The sequence below is a fragment of the Ovis aries genome, chromosome 3 (genome assembly GCF_016772045.2).
Source record: "Ovis aries strain OAR_USU_Benz2616 breed Rambouillet chromosome 3, ARS-UI_Ramb_v3.0, whole genome shotgun sequence".
In the NCBI taxonomy this organism is placed as follows: Eukaryota; Metazoa; Chordata; class Mammalia; order Artiodactyla; family Bovidae; genus Ovis; species Ovis aries.
Window position 1 is genome coordinate 118,465,361 of NC_056056.1, and position 27,994 is coordinate 118,493,354.

Genomic DNA, 27,994 nt, shown 5'->3' on the forward strand with positions numbered 1-27,994 from the left:
TTGATTCCCAGAATGTTGGCAGCTTATACCCTCTAAGCAAGAAGAAATTGAAATAGTCTTTTGCAGGGAATCTGACTTGTTTTTCAATCACGCAGTCGTGTCCAGCTCTTTGTGACACCATGGACTGCAGCACGCCCAGCCTTCATATCCTTCCCCATCTTCTGGAGTTCGCCCAGGTTCATGTTCATTGCTTTGATGATGCTGTCCAGCCATCTCATCCTTTGACGCCCTCTTCTCCTTCTGCCCTCAGTCTTCCCCAGCATCAGGGACTATTCCAATGAGTTGTCTCTTCACATCAGATGAACAAAATACTGGAGCTTCAGCATCAGTCCTTTCAGGGTATATTCAGGGTTAATCTCCCTTAAGATTGACTGGTTTGATCTCCTTGCTGTCCAAGGGACGCTTAAGAGTCTTTTCCAGCATCAGAGTTGGAAGGCTTCAATTCTTTGGCATTCTGCCTTCTTTACAGTCCAGCTCTCACAACTGTACCTGACCACTGGGAAGATCATAGCCTTGACTGTATGGACCTTTGCCAGCAGAGTGATGTCTCTGCTTTTCAACACACTGTCTAGGTTTGTCATTGCTTTCCTGCCAAGAAGCAATTGTCTTCTGATTTCATGACTGCAGTCTCCGTCTGCAGTGATTTTGGAGCCCAAGAAGAGGAAATCTGTCATTATTTCCACCCTTTCCCTTTCTATTTGCCATGTAGTAATGGGGCCAGATGCCATGATCTTAGTTTTTTTTAATATTGTGTCTTAAGCCAGCTCTTTCACTCTCCTCCTTCACCCTCATCAAGAGGCTTGTTAGTTCCTCTTCACTTTCTGCCGTTAAAGTGGTTATTATCCACATATCTGAGGTTGTTGATGTTTCTCCTGCCTATCTTGACTTCTGGCTTGTAACTCATCCAGTTCGGCATTGCTCCTGATGTGCTCAGCATATTGGTGAAATAGATAGGGTGACAGCAGCGAGCCCAATCGTACTCCTTTCTCTATATTGAACCAGTCAGTTTTTCCATACAGGATTCTACCTGTTACCCCTTAACCTGCATGCAGGTTTCTCAGGAGACAGGTAAGGTGATCTGGTATTCCCGTCTCTCTAAGAGCTTTCCAGTTTGCCATGATCTACACAGTCAAAGGCGATAGTGTAGTCCATGAAACAAAGACGGATGTTTTTCTGAAATTCCCTTGCTTTTTCTATAATCCAGCAAATGTTGGCAATTTGATTTCTAGTTCCTCTTCCTTTTCTAAATCCAGCTTGGACATCTGGAAGTTCTTGGTTCACATAATTCTGAAGCCTAGCATGCAAGATTTTAAGCATGACCTTACTAACATGGGAGATAAGTGCAATTGTCCAATGGTTAGCACATTCTAGTACTACCCTCCATGGGGATTAGGATTCAGTTCAGTTCAGTTCAGTCACTCAGTTATGTCTGATTCTGCAACTCCGTGGATTGCAGCATGCCAGGCTTCCCTGTCCATCGCCAATTCCTGGAACTTGCTCAAACTCATGTCCATAGAGTTAATGATGTCATCCAACCATCTCATCCTCTGTCATCCCCTTCTTCCCCTGCCTTCAATCTTTCTCAGCATCAGGGTCTTTTCCAGTGAGTCAGATCTTCACATCAAGTGACCAAAGTATTGGAGCTTCAGCTTCAGTATCAGTCCTTCCAATAAATATTCAGGACTGATTTCTTTTAGGATTGACTGGTTGGATCTCCTTGCAGTCCAAGGGACTCTCAAGAGTCTTCTCCAACACCACAGTTCAAAAGCATCAATTCTTAGGTGCTCAGCTTTCTTTATAGTCCAACTCTCACATCCGTCTGTGACTTCTGGAAAAACCATAGCTTTGATTATTCTACCTTTGTCAGCAAAATAATATCTCTGCTTTTTAATATGCTGTCTAGGTTTGTCATAGTTTTTCTTCCAAGGAGCAAGTGTCTTTTAACTTCATGGCTGCAGTCACCATCTGCAGTGACTGGAATTATGATTGACTATTTTCCAGTCCTGTAGCCACTGCTGGGTCTTCCAGAGTTGCTGACATAGTGAATGCAAAACCTTGATAGAATCATCCTTTTGGGATTTGAATAGTTCTGCTGGAATTTCATCACATTTTCTAGCTTTATTAACAGCAGTGCTTTTTAAGGCCCACTTGACTTTGCTCTCCAGAATGTCTGACTCTGGGTGACTGAGCAGACCTTTGTAGTAATCTGGTTCATTCAGATCTTTTTTATACAGTTCTTCCATGTATTCTTTCCATCTCTTCTTGATCTCTTCACCATCTACTAGGTCTCTACCATTTTTATCCCTTACTGTGTCCATCTTTGGGTGGAATCCTCCCATGATGTTTCCAGTTTTCCTGAAGAGATTGCTAGTCTTTGCCCTTTTGTTGTTTTCTTGTATTATTAAGCATTGTTCATTGAAAAAGACCTTCTTGTTTCTTCTGGCTATTTTTTGAAACTCTTCGTTTAATTGGATGTACCTTTCCCTCTCTGCCTTGTTTTTCACTTCTCTTTGTTCTTCAGCTGTCTGTAAAACCTCCTCAGATGACCACTTTGCCTTCTTGCTTTTCTTTTTCTTTGGGATGGTTTTGTTTGCTGCCTCCTGTACAGTACTACGGATCTCTGTCCAGTTCTTCAAGCACAGTGTTAACTAGATCTGGTCCCTTGAATCTATTCATTACCTCTACTGAAAATTCACATGGGATTTGATTTAAGTCATGCCTGGTTGGCCAAGGGGTTTTTCCTGTTTTCTTTAGTTTAAGCCTGAATTTTGCTATGAGAAGTTGATGATCTGAGCCACAGTCAGCTCCAGGTCTTGTTTTTTGCTGACTATATACAGCTTCTCCATCTTCAGCTACGAAGAATGTGATCAGTTTGATTTCAGTATTGACCATTTGGTGATGTCCATGTATAAAGTCATCTCTTGTGTTTTTAGAAAAAGGTATTTGCTATGACTAATGCAGTCTCTTGGCAGAATTCAGTTAACCTTTGCCCTACTTCATTTTGTTATCCAAGACCAAACTTGCCTGTTACTCAAGGTATATCTTGACTTCCTACTTTTACATTCCAATCCCCGATGATGAATAGAACATCTTTTTTAGGTGTTAGTTCTAGGAGGTCCTCTAGGTCTTCATAGAACAGATCAATTTCTTTGGCATCCATGGTTGGGACATAGACTTGGATTACTGTGGTACTGAATGGCTTGCCTTGGAGACGAACCAAGATCATTCTGTCATTTTTGAGGTTGTAACCAAGTACTGTATTTCAGACTCTTTTGTTGATTATGAGGGCTACTCCATTTCTTCTATGGGATTCTTGCCCACAGTAGTAGATATAATGGTCATCTGAATTAAATTTGCCCATTCCTGTCCATTTTAGTTTGCTGATTCCTCTAAGCAAGAAGAAATTGAAATAGTCTTTTTGTAGGGAATCTGACTAGCCTAAGAGAAAAGACTGAAGATACTGGCATTAGAAATTTTACAATAAAATAGGACCTTTGTTGTGAGGTCTGCAATTAATAGTCCTCTCATAAGCACAGTGCTTCTGTTCAAGTTTATGATACCCACATTTTAATTATCAGCAGACGGCCAAGAATCATTAGCTGTCTAAGAAAGTCTAACAGGAAAGAATAGAGATCAGATAAACAAATAGGAAAGAAGCAACTTGGAGAAAACAATCCAAAATAAAAAGAGATACTATCTAAAATAATATATAATAGCAATTAATATCCCTTAGAAAGATAAAAGAATATAGTATATTAACAAAACAAAATTGTTTGCTGTAACTAAACATTCAGCAAACCATAAAGAAGGGTTTTTGAAAAGTAAATTCTAGAATAAAGAATTTATCAACCACTTTGCCTGACTAATGTCAGCTTCTTATGGAATACCCCTTTCCTTCTAGCTCTATCCTTGTCTTTACTCATAGGGATTTCTTTTATTGACTAAACTTAGAAAGTCTAAGGAACATTTTTTTGGTGTTTCTTGTTTCATTGCCTTTTTTCTCATAACTCACCTTTTCTATAAATATTCAGAGCTTAAAGGATTGAGAGAGTGAGACAGAGAGATATCTTTCTGGTAACGCTTTCAGATGAATTGTTAAGGGTACTAACCAGGGGGGGGGGAATGAATTATATTAGTGTAATTTTATCAGCATACTTTTAGCCTGATAAAATTTCAAAATATTTTATATTAGTATGAAATGAATACTAAGTATATTCTCTTCATCATCTATATTTATTGGCCAAGAAAAATTTTTATATTTGTAAGAAACTGTTTATTACCTACCTGTCTATCTTTTATCATGTAATCAAAAGTTAACATTTGGTTTTCTAAAATAAACTCATCAATAACACATACCAAAAATAGCCCTGTGCTATATGATATTTGTATTGACACCAAATAATATATAATTAAAAACGTGTCTGTCACAGTATTGTTAATTGGCTATAATATTAGTCACTCAGTCATGTCTGACTGATTCTTTTCATGTCTGGCTGACTCTTTTCAATCCCAAGAACCGTAGTCCACCAGGCTTCCACTGTCCATAAATTTCTCCAGAGAAGAATACTGGAATGGGTTGCTATTCTCTCCTGCCAATCAAGGGATCAAACCCAGGTCTCTTCCCAACCAAGGGATCAAACCCAGGTCTCCTGCAATGCAGTCAGATTCTTTACCATCTTAGCTACCAGAGAATTGTCTATTCAGTTCAGTCAGTTCTGTCGCTCAGTCGTATCCAGCTCTTGGCAACCCCATGAATTGCAGCACGCCATGCCTCCCTGTCCGTCACCAACTCCCGGAGTTCACCCAAACTCATGTTCATTGAGTCGGTGATGCCATCCAGCCATCTCATCCTCGGTCGTCCCCTTCTCCTCCTGCCCCCAACCCCTCCCAGCATCAGAGTCTTTTCCAATGAGTCAACTCTTCACATGAGGTGGCCAAAGTACTGGAGTTTCAGCTTTAGCATCAGTCCTTCCAATGAACACCCAATGTGAAATAAAAAGTTTATTATTTAATAATCATCTTCTGTATTCATAACACGCTTGCTCTTGATGTTCAGTGAAGGTATCCTTGAAGTCAATGGAAAAGTTCCTTTTTTTTCTTCAAACAATTTCTGTGAAGCAAACTTTCATAACATGAGCTCATTTTCCCACTAAATCGTCATGACATGAGATCATGAAAAGTAAATTGGGATTTGGAAAACAAGTTTTTAGTTCCCACTCACCTGCTAACTAACTTTGCAACTTGTGGCAAGTTCCTTTCATTGTCAGTGACCTTGTGCATCTGCAAAAATTGCACTTCGGATAATCTGTAAATTTTCTTTCAGCTTTAAAAGGACATGATTCAGCTAAATCTAAAAAGTAATATTTAAGAAGACATAGGCGTCTGAAGCAAATATGAGTCTTTAATTAAGAAGTATATGCAAATCTGTTACATTTTACTACTTTATGTTTGAAATATTTTCTAATTAAAGCTTTAAAAATAAAATTTTAGTTAAAATATTTTCATGTGATTCAGTTATAAAACAACGTAAGTGTGGAAATGTATGTTTCTAAAAAAAAACAGAAAGTTTCAGAAGGCTCTATTTCATATTTAAATTATAACAAATCTTTCATGTATATTGTATTATGACTATTTATTAGAAATACTAGGAAATGTTTTATAAAAATATTTTATATTTTAAATAAATACAAATGTAAAACCAACTACATGTAAAATTGTAAAAATATGTATTACTTTCTCTTAAAGTGAGTTGATCATATGTGAATTTGATTTGAATTTGCAGACCATGCAGACCAAAATCATGTACTTTTGTAAGCTAAGATTTCAACCATAATTTGTTCAATATACTTTTAGTTAATAAAAGATAAAATTATATGTTTTTTAAAAATTGGAAGAAAATAAAACATAGCATATAAATTATGTTTATTATGTATATATTATAATAGCTTTGGATTTATTTGTTTTAGCTACAATAAAAGAGAGCCAAGAATGTGTCTTTATCTTTCCTGTTTTCTAATTCCTTCTAAGTTCAAAGAGTGTACACAGTTGCAGTGTGTATGTGTTTGTGTGCATGACACGCATGCATATAGCAGCCCTAAATTATACAAGTGTACCAGTTAGCATTCCTTCATGATATTAACACTTGTAAGTGTATAAACTATTATGTTATCAGTTAATTAATCTCTTTAAATGTCTCTTTTGCAAGCCCTCATATAATGTGTTTATAAGTTTTATAAGATAAGACTAAACATATCAACTATCTTTGTCTTATTTTTTTCTCCTTAAAGGCTCTGGAGCGGGTTGCAGTTGGCCAAGGGGTAAGTGAGAGTGTTTACTCTAATCCAGCTGATGAAAGTGATAGGTTTTCTCAAAGTGCTCTTCATACTTGACCTGCTAGTGAACCTAAAACCTGATGGATTTTAATACTCACTTTTCTTGTCTCCTCTTCATATTCAAACTTACACATTTTCTGTAAGTTTACTTTATTATAAAAGAGACTTGAACGCTCAGGAAAAGAAAATTAAGCTTTTAGGAAAACTTCTACATTATACTCTTATACTAGGGTCTCATTTCTTCATATTATATTAAACAGTCTATAAATATTTCTGAAGAATGTTGTTGCTGACTTTCAAGCTTTTATGGGCTTAGTTCAAGCAAAGAAAAACCAGGTATAGCATTGAATTTATTTTTTAACTATAGTTCAAAGCACACATTTTATTTGGTTGTTTTTTAACTTTTTTTTTTAATTGACTTCATTAGTCATTAGTTGCAACAACCAAATGAGTCTTTATATATAAACAGATGTTAAATGTATTCAATGTAATTGCTTTATCCTCTACTTTATGATTTATGAAATGTCTTAATGTTTGTAACTTTTTTTTAAAGAGTTCCTTTTAAATTTATCACAAAATTTTCTTACTGGACCTAAATTTTAGAGATTTCTTTTTAGCTTCTTTTCAGAGTATTAACATGTCAATTTTAATTTTTATATATGGTAATAGTATATCAGTAGTAACAGGTATCATTTACTGAGTGCTTACTTTGGGTCAGACACAATGCTAAGAACTTTGTGTGGATTTTTTTTTTTTTTTTTAAGTAGGAGCTTCCCAGGTGGCACTAGTGGTAAAGAATCCGCCTGCCAATGCAGGAGGCACAAGAGATGCCAGGTTCGATCCCTGAGTTGGGAAGATCCCCTGGAGGAGGAAATGACAACCCAATCCAGTATTCTTGACTGGAAAATTCTATGGATAGAGAAACCTGGCGGGCTACACAGTCCATGGGGCTGCAAAGAGTTGGACACGACTGAGCACAGTTTAAAAAATATTGATTGTAGCTACCTAAAAACTGACAAAAACTGATTTTTTGAAGACATTCGAGCATACTTTAAGCATGTAGGCTTTAGCCTCTGATGGCTGATTTGTGTCCTGTCTTACATCAGTTACTGGCTTAGTGAGCTGGGGACACATCATGATTTCTCCACAGCTTAATTTCTTTATCTGTAAAATACACATAGTAACAATCATAAAACTAAGAGTAATAGTAATACCTTTCTCATAGAGTTTTTGTGAGAATTAAGTGAGTGAAAGATGTAAAATGCTTAAAACAATGTCACATAGTAAGTGTTCAATACATATCAACTCTTGTTACTGTTTTAGGTGATTAATTATGATCATGAAAATGAAAACTTAGTTTCATACAGTGCTTACCAAAGTTCAGTTCGAAGTTTGCTTTATCAATTAAAGTGCCACATACATGGCCTCTGAGGTGGGGACTATTATCTCACAATACACACAAGAAAACTGTTAAGTAGTGAACAGTGAGATTTGAATCTCTGACTCTGGAGCCCAAGCTCTTGACTATAGTACAGATCAAAACAGTGGTTCCTTAGGGGTCTGGAAGAGGAAACAGCGTTAATCATAGTAATGCCCCAGTGCATTTGTGCTCTGCTCTTCAGTTGCCCAAGTGCTTCATGTTTACAGCCCATCTTGTGAGTTAAGTATTCCCCAAACTTACATGAGAACATGATACAGAGCACAAGTTTAATAGTACATTCTAGTTCAATTAATTGTAGAGTTTTTCCAGCTTAGTGCCCTGTCTACTAGACCTGTAACATGTATGTCTTAATATACATATACGTCCTTTAAGAGTGTCCTCTGTCTGCTCCCTCTCATTTTAAAATTCATTAAAGTGTTAAGTTGATTTATCATCTGCAAAGGAAAGAAAGTAAACTCTGAGGCACATCCAGCTTTTTCCTGGAATAGTCAGGCATAGGCTGCTCGGAAGATGTTGACTTCTTTCCCACTTACCCCCATCTGTATTTACCAGGATGGATAGTCCCAGTTATTGTAGGAGTGCACATTCGAAGGCACTTCATAACTCTCTTTCCTTTCTCTTAGGAAACAGCTGTAAAGTTCTTTACTCAGGGTTACTGGGGAATGGTGATTTATTCTATCCTGTTTGTATTCCTCTGTGCATTCCATGGTTGTATGTTCTCTTGCTTAAAGTATGTTTCTTGGGGTTTTGGTGGCCTTTATATAGTCAGTTTTTAATTATAAATAAATATACATGTATTTCTAAATTATCTGAATATCATTTTATATAATTTTTCTAAAAGGCATGGGAAAGGAGTGCTTTAAGAGTTTCTTCTCAGCTTTCCTACATGAAAGTGTATAATAAAAAAATTGATGATACCCCATCTTTGCCAAAATGTGGAAGAAGCAAAATAGCATTGTGGCTTGGTAATGGGACATCAGATCCAGGCTTCCTCAGCTCAAACAACAGCTTCAATATTTTTAGGAATTTTATATAAAATTTACATAAAATTGAAACTCCTATCTATTATAACTAATAAAAAAATTAATTTTGTAAGCAACTATAATTCTAATATTTCACTTCATTAAATATTTCCCAGAATATCTTGAATTTCAGTAGAACAGTATGAGTAGGTATTAATGTATGAAAAGGGATTTCAACATTTCTGTGAGAGAACTGAAAGGATTTGGGGGAAATGGGGGACAGATAATAGAGACTGTAGGTACTGCAGAAAACAATTACTCAAGATCAAAAACTATCAAATAGAAAATATATCCAGAGATGGGAAATTCTTAATGAAATTTTTGGAAAACTCTTCAGGAAATGAAAGTTTATAAATCAGAGATTTTGTCGTAAGTCAAGGAGTTGTGTTTGGAAAGAAATTTTGTATAAGGAGTGTGCCTTTTGAAGGTTATAAATTTTAGTGTGGGCACTCAAGTATGTATATGTCTGTTTTTCAGTGAGTCATTTAGGAGTTGGGTTGGAAACTGTGGTATTACTAATACCATTTCCTACTAGAAACACCCTTCTCACTGGTCCCACCATCCAGTGAGCATATAACTTGTGTTCAAAATACTCTCTCAAGATCCTACAAGTCAGATGTTCTCCAGTGACATAAGAAGGCAATGCCATCAGGTAAAGACCCAAGAAATAATGGTTGACTCTCAACTGCCAACTTGAGAATTTTTTTTAGTCTCAGCCTCTGGGACACACAGTGTAGGAACTTGATCTTAAATGGGGAAGCAGGGCAGTAGAACAGGTTTCCTGCCTCAGCACGTAGGCAAAATGTTTATTTTCTGCTAAACTCCACTTGAATCCAACGTGTTCTCAGTTCAGTTCAGTTCAGTTCAGTTCAGTCGCTCAGTCGTGTCTGACTCTGCGACCCCACAAATCGCAGCACACCAGGCCTCCCTGTCCATCACCATCTCCCGAAGTTCACTCAAACTCACGTCCATCGAGTCAGTGATGCCATCCAGCCATCTCATCCTCTGTTGTCCCCTTCTCCTCCTGCCCCCAATCCCTCCCAGCATCAGAGTCTTTTCCAGTGAGTCAACTCTTCGCATGAGGTGGCCAAAGTACTGGAGTTTCAGCTTTAGCATCATTCCTTCCAAAAGAACACCCAGGGCTGATCTCCTTTAGAATGAACTGGTTGGATTTCCTTGCAGTCCTAGAGACTCTCAAGAGTCTTCTCCAACACCACAGTTTTAAAGCATCAATTCTTCGGCACTCAGCTTTCCTTACAGTCTAACTCTCACATCCATACATGACCATTGGAAAAACCATAGCCTTGACTAAATGGACCTTTGTTGGCAAAGTAATGTGTCTGCTTTTGAATATGCTATCTAGATTGGTCATAACTTTTCTTCCAAGGAGTAAGCGTCTTTTAATTTCATGGCTGCAATCACCATCTGCAGTGATTTTGGAGCCCCAAAAGATAAAGTCTGACCCTGTTTCCACTGTTTCCCCATCTATTTCCTATGAAGTGATGGGACCAGATAGTTGAAAACAAATGATAGTAACAATGTGGGGCTCAGAAGGAGAATTGAAGTTACAAAAGGATAACTCATTAGATATGCACGTTTCATTGAACTTTATCTTTAAAACAGTTTTTACCTTATTTGACTACTCAGAGGTATTCAATTATTGTTGACCTCCTTCCATACTTGCTTGTTTTTCTTTTTTTTCAACAGTAACTTGGCATGGAAACAGGGTTATTGTTCCTGATATTTGTGTTGAATTTTCTGTACTATCAGTATTAAAAGGTCTTTGGCCACTATTTACAGTTTCTTAGTGTAAGAGTACATCTTACATTGTCGCGGTGAAGCATTTTTCTTTTATGTATAGTACTTTATTACTCTCTACTTCTTTGAAACTATTATGCATCACTAAGACCTTCTTCCCTACCTTTGGACCTTCATGGACACTTCGCACTTCTTTTTCCCTTGGAAATGACCATATTTTGGAATGTCCTCATGTAGTGTAGTGCCTTTCCTCTCTGGCTCAGCATCCTAGGTTAAATCTCTAATCCACATCTATGAGGAAAGACCCACATTCTCTGCTCTTTTGCACACACCCTACTTCTGTCTTACACAGTGCTGATGCAGTTGTGAAAGTTTATTTCTACGTTTTTAAATGGTAAGCACTCCATTTGGGACGTTAGCTCATTTTTCTTTGATTATTCCTTTTCTACTTCATTCACTACTACTTCTTTTATAGTTTCTTCTATTTTCTCAGTGAGAATTAGCCCCCAGGTACATTTTATTTAGAATAGAAAAGTAATAATATTATCCTCTATGTTAACAACAAACTCAGGTTTCTAACATTCAGTTATGGTCCCGACTCTCAAGCATTGATTTAATTTCTGTTTTTTAGTTGTTTCTTATGCTCATATGTATCTGCTTTTTTTTAGCTGCCTACTGAGTCCCTCTTCTATCGTGCCGTACTCCAGGATATTATTAAAGAGTGTTATGGCATCACCAAATGGTATGATGATTTTGTTTCAATAATAATAACTATTCTGTGTTATAAGTAAAGCGACTGTTCATTTTCAGGTGAATTTATTCAGGGTCACTGTTATTAGTAGAAGCGGCTTTGAATTTGAGCATGAAATAAGAGTTCTAATGATTCCCTTTTGTACTGAAAGGTTGTTATGATGATAAAGTTATATATGGTTATATATGTAACATGCACTTTAGAGTGTGAGAAGTAATGAAATGTTATATATTAGTAATTCAGTGAATATAATATGAGCAGGTGTGTGTGTATTTGTGTGCAAGTGCTCAGTCGTGTCCAACTCTCTGTGACCCCATGGACTGTATAGGCCACCAGGCTCCTCCATGGAATTCTCCGGACAAGGATACTGGATTGGGTTGCCATTTCCTGTTCCACGGGATCTTCCCAACCCCAGGATTGAATCTGCGTCTCTTGTGTCTACTGCATTGGCAGGCGGATTCTTTACCACTGCACCACCTGGGAAGCCCAAATATGAGCAGAGGTTATATCGTAAAAGTTTCACAACCACTGGAGCATGAAACTTAAGTAATTAGAACAGATATCAATTTTAAACAGCCATTGTGGCCATTCATGTCTCTACTGGTAAAATAGTAGCCCTGCATATGTTTTGTTTTGTTTGTGTTTCCCCCAGATAATAACTGCCTATACACAAAGGCAAGGGTTAGGAGAGTTTTTCATAATAGTGGTTTAACAACTGCTATACTCAAGCATATATCTGCAATCCCTTTGGGTTTCGTGAGTTTATTCCTAATAGTTATAATTTTAGGATTCTTATTGCCATTTGGTTATAATGGAATTATTCTTAAAATTAAAATAGGATAGTTTTCAAGTTCTCAAAAACAAAAACAAATCCAAACTCATTAATAGGAATGGAAGCTATTAATATTTTCAACTAGGTATAATTTCTCTAAGAAAAAGGTCTTTTTTTTTAACTAAAAAAATTATGCCATGTAAATATCTACATATGCCATTAATTTAAATTGTCATTTCTATGTAGTTAACTCCCAGATCTGTATCCCACTATCCATTCTCTTTTCCAAATATTAATCTTCAAAATGTCAAGAAATGAATTTCTCATGGTTTCCTCTAAACTAATTCCTTTCTCTTTCTAGAAAACGGATTTCTTTCTCACCCCAAGATGTTAACCTTATTGGCGAAAGTCACAAAATTGTGCAAATTCATGTTCACTCACATATTGTCTGCCTGCCTTCCTTTAAGCCCTCAGATCTATTCATTAGTGTGTCTGTTGTTCTGTTGTTCTCTTAATGCCTGCTTAAAATCATCTAAACTCTTTCCTAAACCTTTCTTCTCACTTAAAAATTCAAATCTCTCCAACCCTCCACATTCTTGCCTGCCTTGATTACTGAATAGGTGTTATTTATTATAATACTTTTTTCATTCCAGACCTTTATTAACCTTTCAGCCACATTTGATCATGCAATAATTGCTTTTCCCAGACTGCCTTCCTCATTATCTTGCATTAAGCTACATTCCTCTAAGTTTCCTCTTCCTACTCTCAACACTCATCTTTCTTCTTTAAGTGTTCTTCTTACTTAGCCCCTTGGTGTTTCTAGAAATTCTCTAGTGTTTTATACTCAGCTGCTGTCTCTTTATATTTCTTCTTTCTCTTAGCAAATACTGTAATAAGAGATAACTTACATCATGTATCCAGCTCATACCTCTTTTCTGAAGTTCCAATCTACATTTCTCAGTTTGACTCGAATACACCAGATTCAGCCATAGCCAAAAAACAAAGTCAGCTTCCCCCCGATTCTATCGCTGTTTCTTCAGTCCTTTGACTTCTTTTGTCCTTTCTGAGGAATGTCATGGCCATTATCAATCTTTAGGAATCTTGAAATGATGTTTGCTTATTTTCTTTTCCCAGTATCAAGCCACACATTCTTACAAGTTGCCAAGATTTGTACTTGTTACATTTTTGACACAGGGATTGTTTATTGTGTGGCAGGCAGTCTATCAAGTTCTGAATGCATACTATGGATCTAGTATCCACATAGGAGTCTTTCATAATCTAGTCAGGATGGCATATGCAAAAACCAAAGAAAATAAGAGAAACCCACATCCAAGAACAGCAGACTAAGTAATTAGAGCCAACTCTCCGTCTGAGAAAAGCTGAAAATGCTGAGATGTGTACATATGCATGTGTGTGGTGAGTGTATACAAGTATGTGTGTTTGTGTGTATGTGTGTATTTAAATTTGTTTTTAATTGGCTGGTGAACATCAGATACTAGAAAGGAAATTAAAGATATTTAGGAGAAGATGGAAACCAAGAGAAATGAGCTCAGCTTTAGATTTTCATTCTTCCCCAGATGCCATTTCTTAGATATACAAAAGGCAAGTTCCCTGGCAGTCCAGCAGTTAGGACTTAGTGCTTTCATTGCCAGGGCCTGGGTTCAATCCTTGATTCAATCAAGGATTTAAGGTCTCACAAGATGTCCAGTGTGACCGAATTTAAGAAAATAAATAGAATAAAGCAACAATATCAGCATTAACCGAAAAATGATAAATAGCAGCAGTGTTTATAAGAGCAGTAATCTAAACAGAGTGAATAAAATGAACAAAAATTTCATTAATAGGAGAATGGATAAACTGTAGTAGAATACTGTGTCTTAGTGAAAATGTATGAATTACAACTACATGCATCAAAGTGAATGAATATTGTAAACATTATAGAAAAATTCCTGTAGGATGGATCCATTCTTATAATTTGGAAACAAGCACAACTGTATAATTATGCAGGAATATGAAATATGTGGTAAGCAATCAAGAAAAGCATAGCAATGATAAACACAAGCCTTATTCAGTGGTGTAGCATCCTGTGGGAGGGAGGGCAGTTGAGTACACAGAGTGATGAGGTGGGGAAGGCGAGGGGCACATAGGAATTTCTAAAGACTGGTAATGTTCTGTTTCTCAGATTTGGTATTGCTTACAGGAGTTCGTTTTATTGACATACACACTGTATTTTTTAAATCCTTGTTTTTATGCAGTAGTAATAAAATTATAATCTCGTTTCAGGCCACACCTCAGGGTTAGTTGAGCTACATATTATATCCCTAGTATCTATTGTAATCACTTTATTGTAGTAATAAGGAAAATTAAGATAAACTGATTAAAAGCTTGTCTTAAGTCATACAGCTTAAAAGAACCACAACTAGGACCAAATTTGTAGTCCACAAATGTTTTCACTATCCCATGCTTCTCTTTGGACTATGTTTAATATGAGTTGAGTTACAGGTCTCCTTGTAAATTCTTTGGGATATTTTTAATATGAGTTGAGTTATAGGTCTCCTTGTATTAGCAATGTAACAAGGTTACCTTGATTGGAATCTCGAGCCAGCAAGAGTACTAAAGATAGGAATAAAATCACTTAATAATTCCTTTTGCATTTTATTTAATTTTCCTTGCTAACTAAAATATATTGTCTTCAAGTGATATCCCACTTCAGAATACTTGAAACATTGTTCTGAAAGTATAATTGTTTATATTAGAAGTAGACTTTTTTCATGAACTTAAATTAACAGAGTATCTTTACTCTGTTGATTGTACTTGTGACTTAGCATTTAACATTTATGTTAAAACTTAATAATTTGTATAATTTTTAAGATGTTATAATTAGTCCTTATCTGGAAACTTTCTAAGGGACTAAAATGCCAAAGAAAGCACTTCATGGAATTAAAAATCCTTCAGAACACTTCAAAAGAGGACAGAGAAATAGATATATATACTTTATAATTCTTTTTCATACTGAGTACTGTAAACCGCTATATAAGAAATACATCATTTCTGATCCCTGTAATTATTAATTAGTTTAATTTTCATTATGATTTTGAAGTAATCAGATAAATATTTGAAAAGCCAGGTCATCAACACTGGCTCACAAAATTAATGGTAATTATTTAGTCCCTAACGTGTGGTCAAATCAGCAAGTCAGTATCTTTTCAATTGAAAAGTAGTTTGAAGATTTTTGGTACTTCCTTAAGGGATTTCCATTTTCAGCAAAATTTTATAAGTCTTAAAAAATACTTAAAGTTTCCTTGTCTTTCAGTATATATTAGCATATAAAAGGCACAAAATAAATAATTTCATAAATATTTTGTGATGATAGAGAAACTGAATTTTGATACTTTCTGCTTATTTTATTGAGTATATCTCTACCTTTTCCTAAAATTTCCTACACTGATGTTGCTTCTTTGGAAAATGCCGCAAGTAAGCCATGTTCTTCATTTTGTGGCCAGCATGTGGATGGTGTTGGATTCACTGGAGTAGAATTTTAATTAGATCTACTGCATTCACTTTTATTAAAAGAAGGAATGCTCATTCCTCTTTAGCATGCTAAACATGCCTTCTTCTGACAGAGGGCCCCCTTTCAGTCTGTTCTTCAGATCCCATCATTTATCTTTCAGAAACAGTCATGTCACTTTTCTTACTTCAGTATGTTTGATAATTCCTCTTCTTCATACTCAAAAACTAACATATCCTTATTATGGCATTCAGGGCCATTTCTCAGGTGTCACTGATGTCCTTTCCAGCCTAAGTCACCCCTTTCTTCCTTCTCTGCACCCTAAGCAGCTGCTCGTACACATCGTTTGTACACTAGATTATTCATTTCCCATGCAATTAATTCTGCACCTCCTGTGTGTTCTTAGAGCTCCTCTGCCTACTTGAAATCCTCACCTCCCCATTCCTGCCATCCTTTCCTCCCCTGACCTCTGGCAGGTAAAATCCTTGGGTTTCCTTAGAACTCAGTTTAGAAAGCATCTCTAGTATCTTACTCTTCTCCTTCTCACTCTCTTCTCCCATAGTACTTAATCTGTTTGATTCATTGCTCTTATCCAGTCTAAATGTACAATTAGTAATTGTGTCTGCTCCTCTGCCACCTAGTGAGCCCTGGTGGCCAGTTTTTAGCTTTATTTAATGAAGTCATATATCATCATGGTTAAGAACACTGATTCTGAAAATCCTCTTTGAACCCATTTTCCCCTCCAACTACTATCTCATATCTCTTCTTTGCTTTACTGGGAAAATCCTTGAAAGGGCTGCCAATTTCTTTCCCATTTTTGCTTGAATACCAATGAGACTTTACTTCCATCACTCCATCAAGCTCCCCTTTTTAGGATCACTTGTGACCCCACAGTAGTCATGTACAGATGTTAGAATCAGACCTTAAAGAAGGCTGAGTGCCAAAGAACTGACAGTTTCAAACTGTGGTGCTGGAGAAGACTTTCGAGAGTCCTTTGGACTGCAAGGAGATCAAACCAGTCAATCCTAAAGGCAGTCAACCCTGAATACTCTTTGGAAGAACTGATGCTGTAGCTGAAACTCCAATACTTTGGCCACCTGATGCAAAGAGCTGACTCATTGGAAAAGAATCTCATGCTGGGAAAAATTGAAGGCAGGAGGAGAATGGGTTGACAGAAAATGAGATGGCTGGATAGCATCATTGACTCAGTGGAACATGAATTTGGGCAACTGAACAACAACAACAGTGACCCCATATGGCTAAATCCTGTGGTCAGTTCTCAGTCCTCATCTTACCTAGCCTGCCATCAGTATTTCACACGGTCTACTACTTTTTACAGAAGCACTTTTTCTTACATGCTAGAGAAAGCCCCTCTTAAGTTAGTCGCTTTTTTCATTTCATTCTTTTGTTTCATTCCTTTTTCTCCCCCCAGTTTATTTTGCTGACTCCTCTCCTCTTTGAAAGCACTCATTGTTAAAAGTGCTTTCTTCTGTCCCCACTAGCCATGTCATCTCATCACATCACGTGGCTTTTAATACCGTCTTATGCTGATGCATCTCAAATCTGTAGCCTAATTGTTCTTGTTCCTTCAAGTTGTGTCTGACTCTGCGACCCTGTGGACTGTACTCACCATAGTCCAGTTCTTCTAGTTGTTCTGGTCAGGAATTCTGGAGACAGTTTTGACCCCTCTCTCTCTCACTGCCTCAATCTAGTCCAGCGATCTCGTAGTCTCTCTAATTAAACATATCTAACATGCTACCACTTCTTACCACCCTCAGGACCGGCACTCCACTCTAAGCCACCATCGTCTCTCATTTAGATGACTACAGTAACCTCCTAATTACTCTTCCTGCTTCTGTTTTTGCCCTGTTGAGTCTATTCTCAACACAATAGCCAGAGTGATCCTGTTAATACTTTTAAGTGAGATCTTCCTCACAATCTTCCTATGGATTCTTATTCATGTGGAAGTAAAGCTGATTATTTTCACTATGACCTACAAAGCCTTATATGATGGAGCTATCATTATCACTCTGATTTCATTTACACTAATTTCCCATTCATTTGTGTCTGTGCTGCCTTCCTTGCTATTACTTAAAAATAACAGGAATACTCTCTGCTTTAAGGCATTTCCCTGTAATGCATTCTCTGCTTGGAATATCATCACCAGATAGCCACATGGCTAGCTGACTGTCCTTCAGTTCTTCACTCAAAATTATCCTCTCTATGACACCCACCGTCACTCCCCTGTAACGTTTTATATCCACTTTCTTTCCTCTGTCATCAGCTTCTCATTAGCTCTTATGCTACGCATAATATACTGAATGTTTTACTTACTTGTCTCTGATCATTTCCCAATTCAAATGATTTTTGTTTGGCTGGTTTCATTCACAAGTCATGGAACCTTGTAATCTGGCTCCAGAGTATTTTAGAAATGCCTTTGAAGAAAGATAAATCAGATCCTGATTACTCTATAAGAGTATTCTTCAGACTTGTCTGAAGAGCCGTGATTCTGTAAAAATCTTTGAGAGAAAAGAATTTCTTGATCAAGTAAATGCTTCATGCACTGTCGTCCTGTTTAAGATTCAAATGCATATTTTTGTTTTAAACTCTCAGTAGTCTGCGGAGAGACAGCAGGGTGTGATGGCTAACAGCACCGCCCCATCCTCGCTGGGTGATAACACTGTGATCTTGGGCACATGACCTAATGTCTTTCTGCTTCAGTTTTCCAATCTGTAAACTGGAGTGAAAAATGGTACCTACCTCAAAGAGATGTTGTGAAAAGTAAGTTAGTATATATAAAGTGCTTAAAATAGTGCCTGGAACATAGTGAGTGATTGCTATTATTATTAAAACTAATCTATTGAACTTTGTTGAAACATGTTTATTTGCTCATATGATATTTTTTCTCTCAAAACTATACACACACGTAATTAAAATTTGTAGCACTAAATGTTTTATGGGGCATACTCTAAGAAGCACAGAAGAATCTTGAAAATAATTATTATAACTCATCTGTGGATCTCATTTGTGATTAGTATGATTATTTGATCATTTGTCTTTCAGTTCCAAAGGAAATGACAGTAGCAAAATAAGATTGTTTTGATTATTTTGTTTAATATCACATATATTGTTGATAGTCAATTATAGAATACTATGGAGTATTTTCTGTTATATACAGTAAGTCTCAGTTCAGTTCAGTTCAGTTCAGTCGCTCAATCGAGTCCGACTCTTTGCGACCCACCCCATGAATCGCAGCACACCAGGCCTCCCTGTCCATCACCAACTCACGGAGTTCACTCAAACTCATGTCCCTCGAGTCGGTGATGCCAGCCATCTCATCCTCTGTCGTCCCCTTCTCCTCCTGCCCCCAATCCCTCCCAGCATCAGGGTCTTTTCCAATGAGTTAACTCTTCACATGAGGTGGCCAGGTACTGAAGTTTCAGCTTTAGCATCGTTCCTTCCAAAGAACACCCAGGACTGATCTCCTTCAGAATGGACTGGTTGGATTTCCTTGCAGTCCAAGGGACTCTCAAGAGTCTTCTCCAGCACCACAGTTCAAAAGCATCAATTCTTCGGCTCTCAGCCTTCTTCACAGTCTAACTCTCACATCCAGACATGACCACTGGAAAAACCATAGCGTTGACTAGACGGACCTTTTAAATCCAAAACTGGAACATAGTGCAACAAACATCCTTTCCTTTTGGTGACTAGTCCTTGCTCTCCTGTTACTTTTATGTCATGTCTACCTGATGACAAAATTTCCTATACCTGTCAAAGCTCTAAATGTTAAAGAATAAATTATTTAGGATCAAGTTATTGTTACATAAATATTTAGACATGTAGACAACATAAATTTAAAGCTTTTATTTTTAGTTATTAAATATGAACAGTTAAACTTTATTGGAATACATCTCCTATCGAGACAGATGGGTGTGGCCTTTATAATACCTTTAGTAAGGAAACTATTTGTCAGCAATTCTCCAGAGGATCTTACACCTCATAGCAATGCAACATAGTAATATGAGTGAGAGGTATGCCTTTTCTTTGCCAAGTTAGAGCAGAAGGGCCATCTGTGAAAGGAGATGTAGAAAACAGGCATTTTCCCAGACAGATGAGTTTAAGGAAAGTGGGTATAAGGAAGTAGAGGATTTGGAAACCTTTTTTTTTAATCAGCCCCAATGGTGTACGCCTTTAAAAGTCTTTGCAGATTCCTCACAGCCAGTGAAGACCACAGTTTTAAATCCCTGCATTTAACCTTACTGCATTCCATGGTAAGTGGTCAAGCCACTTATATAAGCAATAAGAAAACCAAAACTTTTATTAATAACAAGTCAAGGTACTTATTTAAAAAATAAAATACCAACACAGTTATATTACCAAAGTCATAATTTTATAAAGTAATATAAGCACTACCTTACCTAATATTTCTGTAACCCTTTACAATTTACTGTTATTGTGCATGATCTCATTTACGTCTTTCTGTTGAGCTGTTAACTAGATGTTACCTCTGTTTCATCTGTTTTCTCAGTGAGAAAGTTGAAGTTCTGAGAGCTAATTTGTTTACTGCTGCTGGAATTTAGATCTGTTGACTCCTTGTCCAAGTGTTTTGTTCTGTTTTGTTTTGTTTTTTCCTAGTACAATGCAATTTTAGAGTTCTTGATTAAAATTAGAGCATTCTTGAAGTCTGTATGAGAAAGAGTGCTGTTGCCAGGGAGGCCAAAATTTGGATTATGGCCTCAATTTTCTCTTACTCTGCTGTCGTTGTCCTGTTAATCAGTCTGCTTTGTGTTAAACACTACCGTCTATGATCTGAGGCTCTGTCTGAGGCCTTGAAGATAACCTGACAAATAATCTGTGGACCCTGCCATCAGGGAGCTCATTCATAGTAGAGTAACAAAGACAGGTATACTAAACAGGTAACTATGTGCTTCTCTGCATTATTAAAAGGATTCTAGCATTACTCTTTCTCAGGAGGATGGTAAGCAGTATTGCAAACTAGTCTAGTAGTCTTATCACAGCAACTGCCACCCATTATTTGACATGGTTCCCACGCTTTCTGGACCAAGTAACCAAGGGCGTGTGGTCTAATAAGAAAATTTATATAGAAAAGCCATTCTATACAGTGGAAACATAGGAGTCATGTACAGTAAAATCTACCTATGAAAATTCCTTGCATTTCCTACTGTAGGAAAGTGCATAGATTCAGTATTATAAACCAATATCATAATTAAATGTGTAAAATGTTTAAGTGTATATTGTTGGCCTGTATACAGTATAAAATACATACATAAAGTGTCTCACAGTATTTTTCATGACATGCCATGTGTACATACTTGAATTCACGTACATTAAATGCTTCTGGGACTCAACTCATCATTTGATCATGTGACAACCACCTTTGGTAGGTAGTTTTAGGATATAGGATCAGAGAGAGGTTTTGTGTGGGGTGGGGGATTTTGGTGTGCTTGCTTGGTTTTTTCAGACAGAAAAACTTGAACGTTTTCCTGTGATAAGAGTCAAGTCTCAGTAAAGAGAAGTCAAAGATACTTAATAGGTCAGAGGAGACAGAACGAGATGGCCTCCAGATCCTTGATCTTAGGCATTTTCTTACAGAAAACAATTATATTAATTAGACTAATTATGTATAAGTATATATGTGGCCTCCCTGGTGGCTCTGTTGCTAAAGAATCCACCTGCAAAGCACCAGACCCAAGTTTAAACCCTAGGTGGGGAAAGTCCCCTGGAGAAGGGCATGGCAATCCACTCCTGTATTCTTGCCTAGAGAATCCCATGGACAGAGGAGCCTGGTGGGCTACAGTCCATGGGGTCACAAAGAGTTGGACACGATTTAGTGACTAAACTACTACATATTAATTATACTAAGTAATTAACAGAGAGAAGGATTTATTTACACACATGTCACCAAAAATTAAGATTACAGTGATTCTGTGATGTCATAATATGTAATTATAAAAGGCAGACTCCAACCTTTAGTGTTAAGTAATGAGAAAAATGCAATTGGCACTTACTAAAAATTAAAATTAAAAGTGGGATTGCCCTATATTCCATTTACTAACAATCCTATTCTGCCCTTGTACTTTCTGAATAGTATTGAGATTTTTCTTTTACTTGCCCTTCTTTATTCTTCTTTCTTGATTATTAGAATTGTAATATTTATCTTTGAAACTATAGATTCTTCTAAAGCCTGATGAAGGAAGTAGTCCTTTTTCTTGTAGCTGCAAAAGAGCAGGTTGCACTCTTCATTATAAACTCTCTTTGAAACTATTATTTTTAAGAACATTGTTTTGTAAGGTACCCAGACTTTAGGTATTAGCACCATGTCTGGCAGAAGGAACTTTTTTTACCTCCAAAAATTCTAAAAGCCTGATTCATTCTACTTAATCTTATGTTGCTTTGGTAATAATATTTAAATTGATGTTCTGTTTTCTATACTATATTCTTATTTCTTAAACCAAAATGGACTTATTGATACTTTCCTCTCTTTCCATAGCCATACAAGTAATAAAACCATTTTTCAGAACGTTTTTAATAATAGCACTCTATTTTCAAGTACAATCTTATGTAAAACCAAATAAATTTAATAAATTTTAGAAAAGAACTTTTTTCATACAGTTATCCTTTCATATTTCATGGAAAATTGTAAACCTTAGAGTACCTCTTTGAAGTCCTTAAGAAAGCAATTTTTAAAAATTGTTTAACCTATTTCTAAATTTTAAGTGTTGGCCTAATTTTAATGTTACTGTATATTCATCTCTTATCAATATTGCCCTTCACAATACTGTTGGAAATTGAGACCTTTTGAAACTCAATTCTTCCTCTAAGAAAGTTCCCCTTGTCAGTTGCAGTAGCTGAAGTGCTCCCTACACTGAGCTGTATTCTGCTCACCATCTTGAGCTTATCACATTGAATTCTAGCGTTTCTTCACCTGTCTTCCCTCATAAATTGTGGACGATTCTACCCCTAGAATGCAGCACAGTAACAGGAAAATGACCACTATTCACTGAGTGTTTGTCAGATACTGAGCCAAGCACGCTATATAGACTCTGTTATTGAATCTTCAGCCTTCTACTGCTAAACAAGGAGGGACAGGAGAGGCTTTTAAGTGGTAAATAAGTGGTAGAGCAAGCATTCAGACTCATTTCAGTCTCAGGTTCACATGGACTCTGCCTACTTCTGTTGGCCTGTAATACAGAGGTAGGCAGTATTCGTCTGGAATTTAACAATATCAAATGTGCACAGCACTGCACTGAAGTTGCTTCAGTCATGTCTGACCTTCGTGACACTACGGACTGTACCCCGCCAGGCTCCTCTGTTTATGGGGTTCTCCAGGCAAGAATACTGGAGTGAATTGCTGTGCCCTCTTGCAGGGGCTCTTCCTGACCCCGGGATTGAACTGGCATCTCCTGTGGCTCCTGCATTGCCGGCAGACTGTTTATTGCTGAGCCACCAGGGAAGCCCTTTGAAGTGCTATGCCAGAGTTAATATTTTTAATAGTAGTTAATATCCTAGATGCTGAAGCCAGACTTCCTGAATTAAAACGTGAGCGGTTTACTTAACTTCTCCATTCATTAGTTTCACCAGCTTTAAAATAAGGATAATAATGGGACCTACCACACGAAATAGTTGTAAGGATTAAATAAGTAGATGCAGCCAAGGGCTTAAGAGTCTCTGGCATGGACTTCCCTGAGGGTCCAATGGTGAAGAATCCGCCTGCCAGTGCGGGAAACACGGGTTCGACCTCTGGTCTGGTAAGATTCCACATGCGAGGCAACTAAGCCCAATAAGAGAGTAGCTCCCACTTGCCACAGCTGGAGAAAGCTTGTGCACAGTAGTGAAGACCCAGCACAGCAAAATAAATAAATAAAGAGTCTCTGGCACATCATAAAAATGAAATAAATATTAGCTGTTTTTATTTGTTTTGTTTACATTGCATTTTCCTTATACATTTTTCTCAGTAGTTTTCTCTATATATATATATATATATATTTTAAATTACACTTGCTTATTTGTATGTGTAAGCCTGCCTTCCTATATTTTGTTTACCTGACTAGCAAATAGATCTATTTATTGTATTAACACATCTCATGTTGTAGTCTAACTAGATGTTTTTGTTTTTGCAACCTGCAAGAGATATTTAATTATTTAATCCATGTAGTAGGATCCTCGGAGAAGGCAATGGCACCCCACTCCAGTACTCTTGCCTGGAAAATCCCATGGATGGAGGAGCCTGGTAGGCTGCAGTCCATGGGGTCGCTAAGTTGGACATGACTGAGCAACTTCACTTTCACTTTTCACTTTCATGCATTGGAGAAGGAAATGGCAACCCACTCCAGTGTTCTTGCCTGGAGAATCCCAGCTGCCGTCTATGGGGTCGCACAGAGTCGGACACGACTGAAGTTCCTTAGGAGCAGCAGCAGCAGCAGTAGGATCCTGCTAGATGTGCGATACGACTAGAAGCACAGAGATAGGCATGAGCAAAACAGGTCGAAACTCTGCTCCAGCTGCTTAGAGCAGTGAACTCATATATTTTTAAATATCGTGCCTCTGTCAATAAACATTTCTGAGTAGACACCCCCAAAATGAATAGTTGTTTATAAGTGATTCCTGTGTCTTTCTGCTAGTCTGTTGTATAGATTTTTTAAATAAACTGGAAAATTGAAATTAAAACAATAAAGATTTAATAGAAGTTACAGTTCTAATATTCTCTTTTCCCTGGGATATGTTCACCCCTCTTTGGAGTCCACTGACTCTAAAAGAGTAATCATGTGAAGGAAAAGTTCTGTGTCAGGAGCCTGACTTCATCTGGAGGGCCAGAGAAGATTTTCCTAAGAAGGCAACATTTAAGATAGAATCTGAAAAGGATGAATTTGAGATGACCTAGGCAAAAAAGTAAAGGGCGAAGTGTAACACAAATAGTGTTTATAGCCAGAAGCATAGTGTGTTCAAGAAACTGGAAAGGCTCTCATTGTGGATGGAGAGGCGGTGTCCTAAGAGTGGTGGAAAGGTTTTCAGCAAGGAACAGGTGGAACAAGGCTTATTATACCCTGTGGCTCAGCTGGTAACGAAACTGCCTGCAATGCGGGAAACCTGGGTTCTATCCCTGGATTGGGGAAAATCCCCTGGAGAAGGGAACGGCTATCCACTCCAGTATTCTGGCCTGGAGAATTCCATGGACTGTACAGTCCATGGGGTTGCAAAGAGTCGGACACGACTGAGTGACTTTTGTTTTCACTATAAGCATTTAGATCTTAATTCTAATGGTCATGGGAAACTCTGGAGGAATTTAAAGAGAAGTAACATGATCAAATAATCACCTTCCTAGTTCTATTTGGTTGATATTTTTCTCCCTTATTGTGGTGGTGGTGGTGGTGACTTAGTCATGTCTGACTCTTGCAACCCCATGGACTATAGCCCACCAGGATAGAGAAATCCATGGGATTTCCCAGACAAGAATACTGGAGTGAGTTGCTATTGCCTTCTCCAGGGGATTTTCCTAATCCAGGGATTGAACCTGGGTCTCCTGCATTGTAGGCAGATTATGTACCTACTGAGCCACCAGGGAAGCCCCCTCCCTTACTGCTGCTGCTGCTACTGCTGCTAAGTCGCTTCAGTCGTGTCCGACTCTGTGCGACCCCGTGGACTGCAGCCTACCAGGCTCCTCCGTCCATGGGATTTTCCAGGCAGGAGTACTGGAGTGGGTTGCCATTGCCTTCTCCTGTAACTGCATAGTGATGCACCAATTCAATTTACTGCTATGGGGGAAAAACACCATTTAATGAGACATGAAGACAAAGCACAAACCTGACTAACGGGACACACGCTGTGGACCACAGCACGGCTATGACCAGAGCAAGTGGGGGGACGGGGGAGGGGAGATGGATGGGTAAACTCCAGCCTCGGGGGCAGAGGGGTTGGGGTCTGGATTGGCGACGACTAAGCAGACAACAGGATGAGACAGGAAATCAAAACCAATGATGAAAGCAGACACAGCATCAGAGAACTCCAACAGCAAGGAAACCATATAGAACTGTTCCTTAACAAATACTCGGAAAGAAATCAAAGCATGATTATTGCTAAAAACAGGTCTGAAATAGTACAAATCAACAAGGGATTAAGGGGAAAGTCTTATGCAGCAAATTATTGCTTAAGACACTAAAAGTAATCTAATAATCATGTTGTGAGATTCTGTAACAGTTAAAGGGTAGTATATTCTGAAAGAAGAAAGTTTAAGATGAGGGCAAATTAAAAGTTTAAATGTTTCTCTTATTTTGAAAGCAATTTGAAATATAAAACCCAGGAAACAAATCAATACCTACACTTGATGAGGACAAAATAAAATTTTAAGTGTTTCTCTTATTTTGAAAGCAATCTGGAACATAAAACCCAGGAAACAAATCAGTACCTACACTTATACTACAATGCATTCTCTCTTCAGCTTACAGTGGTTAGCACTGACCTGTGAGTATCTTTCCCTTGCTCTTAATCATTTGAAATCAAAGAGCCCAAACGATGCTTCCAATTATGACAAAGCAACATTCATGACAGCAACAAAAACAGCTCACATCATGGCACAGTTCTGAGGATCTTACATGTATTCCCTAGTTTAATACTCACAGTGACTTTACCAAATAGGTGCTATTAATATCACATTTTTGTAAACATGGAGGTGATAGAGTCAGACTAAGCCACGGTCTTACGTACTATGCTCTGCTTTCTCTTTTAAGCTTCTCCATTAGGTAGTAATGGATCCTACACAATAAGAACCAAAATCACTATCTCATGGGAAAGAATTGTTTGCCCTTTTGAATTAAAAATAACTAAAGTTTAAAAACCTTTTTAAGATGAGAAGCAGGGAGTTAATATTGACTTATTTTTCTGGCTACACATTTAATCAATTCAACATACTCATATCTATTATATGATGTCTGTTATATGTTAATATGTATAAGATCTGAGTATTAACACAAAAAGTAACAAAAATTATAATTTCTGCTTCCTGGAACATGTACCTATTCAAATAACTAGTATATCAAAGCAGTTTTTGAGCAGGGAAGTGGTAAATGAAAATATTCTTCTAAGAAAATAACATAATAGGAATGAAGGGACCAACATCAGCTCTAAATTTAGGACGTAGCTATAATAGAGCCCAAGGTAATAATGAGTGTAATTGAAGTGGCCATCTAGAAATGGAGTTGAAGTTATATATTTGAGATATATTTCACTGAAAGAATTGATGGAGCTTCATGTCTAACTAGAACATAGTGATTAATATTTATACTGCCAAGAGTCAGTGACTCAGAAGTAAAGAATCTGCCTGTAATGCAGGAGAGACAGGTTCAGTCCCTGGGTTGGGAAGATTCCCTGGAGGAGGAAATGGCAACCCACTCCAGTATTCTTGCCTGGAAAATCCCATGGACAGAGGAGCCTGGCAGACTATAATCCATAGGGTCACAAGGAGTTGGATGCGACTTAGCACACACATATGAGTAAATGAGCTTTTATTCATTGTTTTTGATACTTACAGGTGGTAAGTTTTGTCTTCTCTTGATTTTTACATTATACTTAAATTGCAACCAAAATTGTGAGATGCAATATTTCAGCATTGCATTATTCGAATTTCCAACCATCTTGTATTCTGCTTTTAAACTATAATGAAAATCTGCAGGGCACAAATGAAACTAAGTCAGACCTAACTCAGCAGTATATGGTGCTTGCTCAATGGGCTGGCAGTTAGGAAGTTCTCTTGCATGGCTGTTGGATATTGCCACTATTAGCAGGTGTTGCCATGAACTATGCATTGTGACGCTGAGCCAGTAAAGCACAATGGAACCTTTGGAAAGGCCTATAGTACCCTTTAAAAATGAGGCTTTTAAAAATATCTGTACTAGGTTTACAACTTTTTTCTCATAATATTATCTTCTACTGTTGTATGCTGGAGGAATTGTCGAAAGCAGATCCTGAATATTTTTTTATAATATGTAAACTAAGTGTTCACAAAAATATTGCTACATTTTTATCACATGTGGAGCTTGTGCAATATGTAAGAAGGTATTTAAAAATATTTCTTGATTGAATTTAAAATCATCTATAATTTAAATCGTAAAAACTAAAGAGTGATTCGATTTTGTTTTGCAGTGACCGGCATGTTGGTAAAATTTATTCCAAATCCTCCTCCTTTCCGGATTATGTCAGAAAGTCTCTAAAGAAGCTTGGGTTAGATGAGTCCAAGGTCAGTATATTATTGCCCACTGCTTCATAAGAAACACAAGAACTTCTATGGGGTTATGGATTGAGATAATACAAAATTATTTGCCTTCTACTTTTCTCTTACTTGTGGAAAACATCTAAATTATATTGAAACCAAACTTCAGTTATCTTAATTCCAGTTC

General features: G+C 37.3%; 1 protein-coding gene and 1 long non-coding RNA gene across 14 annotated transcripts in view; one reads left to right on the plus strand and one right to left on the minus strand.

Moving 5' to 3' along the window:
- Positions 1 to 27,994, plus strand: part of METTL25 (methyltransferase like 25) — a 255,197-nt gene that overhangs the window by 66,723 nt on the left and 160,480 nt on the right. For all 13 annotated transcript variants that reach the window (XR_009599880.1, XR_009599881.1, XM_060412501.1 and 10 more), the window contains exons 7-9: positions 6,288 to 6,317; positions 11,222 to 11,295; positions 27,741 to 27,834. Coding sequence is in view for 11 of the 13 variants with exons in the window: in XM_060412501.1 (XP_060268484.1) it covers positions 6,288 to 6,317; positions 11,222 to 11,295; positions 27,741 to 27,834 (198 nt within the window). In the remaining 2 variants the exon portion in view is untranslated. The remainder of the gene's footprint in view (positions 1 to 6,287; positions 6,318 to 11,221; positions 11,296 to 27,740; positions 27,835 to 27,994) is intronic.
- LOC105614707 (uncharacterized) overlaps positions 1 to 27,994 on the minus strand; it is a 73,168-nt gene that overhangs the window by 16,498 nt on the left and 28,676 nt on the right. The window lies entirely within an intron of this gene.